General features: G+C 47.7%; 1 protein-coding gene across 2 annotated transcripts; it reads left to right on the top strand.

Moving 5' to 3' along the window:
- Positions 1-695: 695 nt before the first annotated feature.
- LOC120297099 (rano class II histocompatibility antigen, A beta chain-like) lies at positions 696-5,620 on the top strand. 2 transcript variants are annotated; one of them, XM_039319337.1, is made up of 5 exons: positions 696-782; positions 3,832-4,070; positions 4,265-4,378; positions 4,618-4,641; positions 5,240-5,620. In XM_039319337.1, exons 2-5 carry the CDS (start codon positions 4,054-4,056, stop codon positions 5,358-5,360), a joined length of 276 nt encoding a protein of 91 aa, XP_039175271.1. In that variant the 5' UTR covers positions 696-782; positions 3,832-4,053; the 3' UTR covers positions 5,361-5,620. The 2 variants fall into 2 exon arrangements, with proteins under 2 accessions (XP_039175271.1, XP_039175273.1); XM_039319339.1 differs by having other exon boundaries at positions 3,832-4,113.
- Positions 5,621-8,416: the final 2,796 nt, after the last annotated feature.

Here is an 8,416-nt window from a genome sequence, read left to right as displayed (position 1 = left end):
ACAGAACAACACAGACAAACGTATATACACAAATACTGTTACAACAACATTTATTTAGACATATAACTTGTCTTGCAAGAAGCGAGAAAAATGACAAGGTGATTTCAACCAAAAAGTGGTTTTGAGGGCCCTAATCATTTCCCATTTTTCTCACCATTCCAAGCCCAAGCATAATGCTCTTGAGTGGCCACACACACACAAACATAACACAAAACACAACCAGACATTTGTCTGATGGCTAACTTAATATATTACAGAGCATTCCGATTGCTCAAAAGACTTTGTTCTGAGGGAGTAAATTTTGATTTATGTCTAAGTAATCAACAAAGAATTAGCCTCTTCAGAAGAAGCTGAAAATCCAATTAAAGATGTTTTTAGAAGGAATAAATTTTACTTAGTTGCAAGCAGAAGCGGGCTGATAGTTAATTGCCGTTCTGAAGTATTTGGGTCCATTTTTTTCCTTCCTTTTGACAGGAGTGAACACTATAGATGTAATACTGAAGCCCAAGGTTCAAGATGTAATTTATGATCTTATCTTTTAGCCTAAGCCTCCGATGCTCAGGATTCAAAGGACACTGTTTTCCTATCTCAGCCCACCAGAACACTGTTTTCCTATCTCAGCCCACCCGCTTCCTTGTGTCTGCCCCAGGTTAGAGGAGGAATCTGAGTTCCTCCATGCCTGTCCTTGCTTTTGCAGGGGCCGAGATAACTTGCAGCTCATACTTACTCACTGAGGGGTCTCGTAAGACGAAAGTGCACTTAGAGGTCTGTTCCAGACTATGGTAAGTATGTTGGCAGCTGCTTCTTCCCGTAGGGGTCTCAAAACAAAATGTCCCTGCTGAGGGCGCCAGCTGTAGTAATCACTCCTTAGTCATTGAAGGGTGCAAAGAAATGGCCACTTACTACGCAGCCTTTTATTGTTTTTATAGAGGTTCACAAATAACAAAAGATACAGCATGGCAACAGCATTTCATTGGCTAAAATCCTTTACCAATCCTCAAGAGTAAAAAGTTAGAGGCCATAAACAGGAAATCTTGCTGTTCACCCATTAGCCTTATCAAATTGGCAAGGTCACATAGACCTGCGTCACGTCACCATGGTGATGTGAGGGGGGGGAGAAGATAGATGCATAGCAAAGGCACAAGCGTTGGGGGGCGCAGTTTTCCACACACGACTTTCGCCTGTCTCTCATCCCTACAAGGACCCTCTTGGGGGGGGGTCACTCAGCCCCCCCCATTAATCCACCCAACAGTTGTGCCATTTGCTGAAGGAGGAGATCAAGAGGGATCCCTTCCAAGGCTCTTCTGTGATCCTGGGATCTGCCTGATCTCCTCAGGCACCAACTGCCCCCACCTTCCCTTTCCCCAAGATCCCCCCTTCAGATCCTTCTCCCCTCCCTGTCCAGAATGGGGCAATTCACTGCGGGACAATTCAACAATTTTGTTCAATTATTTAAAATAATTTTTAAAATGTTTTTTTTTTTAATTTTTGTCCTTCACATTTCATTTTCCTCCTCCCTCGGCCTCCTTCCTTTCCTGATTCTCTTTCTCCATTTCTTCCATATTGTGTAACTTTTGTGCTGCATTGAGTTGGCTGAGTTGTCCTAGACCCCTCCCTGCCCCCCATCCCAGGCAGAAGGGTCGGACCCCTCCCCACCTCCCTCCCCAGGGGAAATGGGGCTGGGAGGGAGGCCGGAAGCTGCAGGGAGAGGTTGGGGGGGGGGAACCTGGGCAGAAAAAACCAAAGGTTCAAGTACAGATTAGGCGAAGTCTGGCTCAAAATCAGGGGGTCCTCATGGGGAGCCTCACACTGGAGGTAGTTGTTGAATTCAGAGGCAATCCCCCCTCCCCCCTCACACCTCCTGTTCCTCCCCATCTTTTAACTATAATTTTATCTTGATTGGGAATTCCATTTTGATTGCTATAGAAATATTTATCTGTTAGGACTTTAATGTTCTAATGCTGTAAGCCAGGGCTTTTCAACCTTTTCACCGACTGTACCACTTTTAGGATATGGCAATATTCGAGTACCACCTAGCAAGGTGTCAAACACTTGATGACCAAAAAAAAAACCTGTTCAAAGTTGCAATTCCTCTGAAATGACTTATGACCATTTTTCACACTTATGACCATTGCAGCATGCCCAGGGTCATATGATTTATATTTGGATGCTTGGCAATGGATTCATATTTATGATGGTCACAGTGTCCCAGGGTCATGTGATCCCCTTCTGCAACCTTTTGACAAGCAAAGTCAATGGCAGGGCTGCTGGTGGCCAAGTGCTAAGGCGGGACTTTCTTCCTTTCCTGCCTCCCTCCCTCCCTCCTTCCCTGCCTCCCTCTTTCTCATTCCCATCTCCTTCTGAAGGAAGACTTTGGACCCCCCCCCATTTCCCTTCTTCCATAGATTCATTGAACAAGGAAAAGCCTCCAGAGACAGAAAAGACAAGCCATTGAGGGAACTAGCTTAAAAAGGCGCATTCCCCTTTAAGAATCAGCTACTGGCTAGAAAGGAAAGTTAAGGAGCCCATTGTGCACTTAAGGAAGAAAAAAAAATGTAGTAAGTATGGCTGCTGGCTAAGGTAGACTCCCCAAATGGCTCCATTCGTAAGTAAAGGAATGCTACAGGCAAAATCCGTTCAGGAGAAAAATACTTCAAAATCCCTTGCATCAAAACTTACAGCTAACAATAGCAGAGCAATAGAAGCTGAGACATTAGCCATCAGCCAAATAGAAATTGCCAAACACTCCTTAAGAACACAAAGCCCCCATTGCACAAATGCCAGAACTTCAAAGTCACAAAAGCACAAAAGAATCCTTCCACTCTCCATCTCCCTCCTTGCCTCACCTCCAGCCAGTGCTGCCTTTCTTCATTGCTGCCTTTCTTCATTCCTCATGGAGAGCACCCCTCCTCCCTACCTCCCTTGCCTCTTGGTTGCTGCCAGCACAGGTGGCTGCCAAAGAAGTTGTAGATCCACTTGTGGCAGGCCTGCTTGATCTCCTCTCGTCTCATCCCACCCTCCTCCTTCTTTCCATTCTGTGCAGCTAGAGCTGACTCCTCCTCCTCCCAAGGCTGCTTTTTTTTCTCTCTCTCCTTCTCCTGGCCAAAACTGCCTCCTTTTATAGCCCCTCCTGTCTCCACTCCCTCCTCCTCCTTTCTCATGGGGGAGGGGGGTGAGCCGGAAGTGAGCCTGGGGCCTTTGCCTCACCCCAGCCACTCTGCAGCTCTAGAGGACTCTCTCACAGTCAGTCCTTGCCTGCGCTGGCTCGTTCCCTCCCCCACTACACTTGGCTGGGCAGGGCAGCATACCATCTGCCATATGCTCATGTACCACAGGTGGTACACATACCACCAGTTGAAAAGCCCTGCTGTAAGCTGCCTAGAGTCATTTTATCATGAGATGGTGGCAAACAAATTTAATAAATAAATAAATGTTCAGGTATTCTACCTATTTTTTAAAAAATGTGGTTTTCTTTTGAATGGGATCCCTGCAATTCTCCAAAACATGCTGTGTGTCTTCCCCGTCTCCTGGGTCTCTTTCTGTCTCCGCCAAATCTGGCAGGAAATTCCTTCTGTTCCGGGGCATTTCCAGTATTTATTTCTGTTGGACTTGTGCAATTTGATGATGGAAACTGATCCCAACCAGGAACAATTTATGTTTTTCCATCTTTCAGGATCCCATTTAATTTCTTGCTGCAATTCGCTTTGAAAATGACTTAAAACAAATACTATTTTCAGGACTGAAAATGGCTCTTGGCCTGAACTAACTGACTTGGTCTCCTGTTCTGGCCCCTCCTATGTCTCCCCTGTGTCCCTCCTCCCTCTCCTCCAGCCAAGCCCACCGTTTCCATCTCCCCCACCAAGCTGGATCCCACTTCGCCTAACACCATCTTCCTCTGCATCGCGAGAGGCTTCTACCCCGTGGAGATCGAGGTCCAGTGGCTGAAGAATGGGCAGCTGGAGGAGGAGGGAGTGGCCTTTGGGGAGGAGCTCCAGAATGGAGACTGGACCTACCAGCTCCAGGTGATGCTGGAGACCCAGCCCCAGCGGGGGGATGTCTACACCTGCCAGGTGGGGCATGCAAGCCTGGAGGCCCCCATCACCGTCCAGTGGGGTGAGCCCCTCCTGTCCCCCTCTGGGGACCCTTTCCTGCCCTGAGAAGGGGGGAGAGACCCTCCCTGTGGGGGGAGCTGGGATGGACCCTCCTGGGGGGGGAAGCTGGCCCTGATCCTCCTGCTCAGGGGGGGCTCCTTCTCCTTCCCCAGAGCCCCGTTCCTCCAACTCAGCCAGGAGCAAACTCTGGACGGGGATCATGACAGCTGTGATCGGGGTGATCTTCTTTGCCATGGGGCTCTCCCTCCACCTGAAGAGCAAGAAAGGTGAGTCTGGGGGGCTGGATGAGAGATTGTGGGGAGGGGACCATCCAGGGGAGGCCTCTCAGCAAGCTTAGCAGATGGCAAGGAGGCCCCCTTGGAGATTTGCTTGGGAATTCTGTTCTTTGAGAGTCTACTGTATAAGTCAACATCCTGCAACCTATTATGGGCTATCGATGGGGAGGGGCGCCCCCTGAGTCCTCTAGCGCATGAAGGGTCCTGATTGGCTCTTTTTCTCCTTCCAGCAACTCCCATCCAGCCTCCTGCAGGTGAGTTTCTCCTCAACTTATAGATGTTTCTTTAACATTCGTTAATTGTTCCTTTTTTTAAAAAAAAAAATGTGCCTGAATGAAACCTCCTAGCTGTGGATAAAACAAATATTTGAAGTTTTGGGCAGCTTTTCCTTTCAGAGACCTGAAAATGCATTGCAATAAAAAACAAACATACACACAAACATTAAAATTTTCCAAGTTTTGGAAAATTGCAAAAGGGAAGGGAAGTCTGCTTGTGACATTTCACACAATTTCTGGCAAAGCGACACCCAGCGTTGCTATGGCTCCCCATCCTGGCCCCATCATCTTTGTTAATATGAAATGTCTGGGGGGGGGGCTCCTCTCTTGATTAACTCCCCAATTAAGTTAATTAGGGAAAATTCCATGAGCCTCTGGAGATGAATTGCTGATCCTTTGCATCCTTTTCCACTTTCAAAAAAAGGGGGGGACAATCCCTCATTTTGTTCCTACCTATCAACCACCCCCCTGCAATGTGGGTCTGTCTGGGAGAGTGGCTGAAAGAGAGGAATAATAAGCTATTTACACTGGCTTCACTTTGTTTTCTAATTTTCTCCCCATCTCTTTTTTTCTACAGCACTCATGAATTAATCCTGCGGTCCTTCCTGCTTCCTGGTGGGAAAAGAAGGGGCTTTTTTCCATTAGCTGAAGAATTTCTGTCTCTGCAACCTCTGAAAAATGGAGGGTCAAGATTTTAGATTGGGGGAGGAGGAGAATGGCAGCCTGGAGCTTTTTCTGCTGAGACCCCTCTGACTTTCCTTTGAAGGCCTCTCTTTCTTGTGAGGGAGCGGTAGAGACCCTCTAGACTGACCCCTGGGACTCTGAACTTGTTTGTCAGTCCAGACACCCAAATCTCTCCTGGCTTTAAATCCACAGCAGCTTCATCTTCATTACTTTTCATCTGAATCCCTTCCCTTCGCTTTGCTATAAAAGAATAAACATTGTAGGAAAAATCCTAGAATTCCTCCTTCCTTCCTTCCTTCCTTCCTGTTCCTCCTCCTCTTTCCTGCAACCACCACAGAAGGGTCCTCCCTTCTCCCCTTCCTCTCCCCAGATTGATACCTCCCCTGCCTTTGGATTAACCATCCTGGCTGCTTCAGATCCGAAGTCAAAACTGGTTCTGGAGGAGGGTGGGTAGATCCAGGGAGGGGAAGGGGCAGGACTCCCCTCCTGCTCGGGGCCCTCTTTCTCTACTTCTCCTCAACCCTACTTTTGAGGACCAGGATGCCAGGAGGCATGGTCCCCTTCAAGCACCTGTGGGGAGCCATTGGGGGACACCTGAGACTCCCCCTACACTCACCCAGCCATTTCTGCCATTTCTCTTCTTCACAATTGGAGGGTCCTGCCCCGTTTTGGTACCCAATGCCTCCCTCCCTCCACCTGAGACTCCAGAGGCCTTTTCCAGGACTGCCCACCTATCACCGCTGCCGCCCCACAGCCCTTCCTGCCTTCCCATCTGAAGCTCCCTCCCTCTGGGCAGAGGGTCTCCAACAGAGAGAGTCCTGGGTTAATCTCATGTGGCCCCCCAACTGGAGCTCATCTGAGACCCCACACACAAAAAAGGCCCTGAGTGGTCTTGTGGCCAATGTCCTTGATCTCTGGGAAGGTTGCAGAGATGATGTCCATCTCCCTGGTCTGAGGGCTCCTGGGCAGGGGATGTTGGGAAGGGTGTCTTCCCCAGGGCCTCTTTGGGCCAGAGCAGAAAGTCCAGCCGAAGCCATTCCTGGTGTAGGAGACATTTGCCATCAGGGGGGAGGGAGGGAGAGCAGCTCTGCGGGAGAGAGGAAAGATCAAGGGGGCAACTCTGAGTGGAAGGCCCCTCCCTTCTCCCCAGCACCCCTAGATGCCCCTAGATAGCTCTCCCACTGAGCCTTGCCCCCTCCAGAAGCCATCCAGACTAGTTCTGCAGGATTCCCCTGGCATCGATCTCCAAGGGCTGATTTTTTTCTCTCCCATTCTTCATCTGGGGCACGTAAAGAATAGGTCAGTGGAGGAACTGTCTCAAACACAGAGAAGACTCTGGCTTCTGTCAGTATACCCTGTGGGTTTTCTCGCGCCCAGCGGTCTCCCATGGGTGTTGAAGAACAGACATGTACACGTGGTTTCCTCGGGATGGGAGCCTCAAACAAAGCCGAAGCATCCCTTTTATTGTGTTATCAGAAGGCGGGTTTATAGGCACCTGGTGACCACCTTACACCAACCACATTTGTTATGACACAGCATATTAGCATATTTGTTTTGCACACGCTACTATACAGCTGTTGCACACGGCACCAACAAACACCAAAACAACATTCCCTTGCACCGCACGGCACAAACTTGTTTTTTCACTTTTGACTTCCGCATACCTTGGCCTACTGCAGCTGATGACTCAGCCTAACAGGCCAGATAACCAGATAATTCCAACATCTCCTACTTTTCTGTTTTATTTAAAAATAAGGAGGTTGCGCTTTATAGGAAGTCATCCTCAGTGTCGCTTGGCAAAGTGAAGGCTGGTTTGGTTAGCAGGGGTTGCTGAACTGCAGTGATAGGTGTAGTTACTAAATTGACCTGTTGGTGGGTGACAGTTCCTGAGGAAAAATTTTTAAACATCATAAACAAAGAAGGCAAACATTGAATACAACAACATATCAAAACTAAAATAACTACAATAGTTATAATACCAGAAACCAATGATCGCAGCCAGGTTCCATCAGGTAGCCAAGACCATAGGGCATCCCAAATGTTTATTGCGCCAGATCCGTAAGATTGTAATGGATCATGACGAACCATGTCTTCCATATGCTCAATGGTACCTGTGATATTGGCTTTGTAATCAGAGATATAAACACAACAATGAGAATGGATTAAGGCACATACTCCTCCTTTCGAGGCAAGGATAATGTCTAAAGCATAACGGTTTTGCAGAACAATCTCTCGTATTTCTGCCATTTCCTTGTTTAACAATTTGGTAGTCTGAATGGTAGCGTTGAACATATGCATAGTCCAGTTATTTAATGCATAGATGTCTCTGTAATTCATGGCTACCCCCATAGATGGAAATATAGATCGTGCAACTTGCGTTCCTGTACTGCCGGATCCTCCCAGGCCACCCTCTAGATCTCTTCGATTGCGCAAACGGCCTGAAGGTGGCTGATCTGAAACAAAAACTGAGGGAGCAAGGAAGCCCAATGTACAACGGCCGGACCACCATGGAGGTATACGTTGATATGCCCGCCGGCCACAAAGATCCATACATTACTTAATATATTTGTAGTCGTGTTGGAGCTTTGCACAGTTTGGCGAGCCATGGCTCTTACAATACTGCAAAGGAAGAGTGTGGACATCGTGTCTGTGTTGCTGGGATGACATCCTGTTGATAGCGAGCATCCAGTTATTTGATAGGTACACATATAATCAGAAAAGTCATCAAGGGATTCAAAAAGAGGAGTTTTCTTAAAGGGATGTGATCTAGTCATGTTGTTTGAAAGTTGAAATGTGATGTTACAATATGGGTATCTGCCTACTAAAACAGAGTTTTTAGCAGTGTTCTTATATTCCCAACAAAACGCTGCTTTTTCCTGGATTCTGCTTCCTATTGTATATACCGTATAATTCACCATAGCATTGGAAAGAGTCCCTCTAGACCAAGGAAATTGTTTCCAACCAGTTGTATTAAAAGGCACCGCATGCATAAAAAGTCCCCCCTCCTCCAGGGTTGGAATATGCATGCACATCCAACACTCAGTCTTGTTCAAAAGGCGAGAAATATTCT

The sequence above is a fragment of the Crotalus tigris genome, unplaced genomic scaffold (genome assembly GCF_016545835.1).
Source record: "Crotalus tigris isolate CLP2741 ecotype Arizona unplaced genomic scaffold, ASM1654583v1 scf7180000023550.32301, whole genome shotgun sequence".
NCBI classification, from domain to species: domain Eukaryota; kingdom Metazoa; phylum Chordata; class Lepidosauria; order Squamata; family Viperidae; genus Crotalus; species Crotalus tigris.
This window is presented reverse-complemented; position numbering and strand designations above follow the sequence as displayed.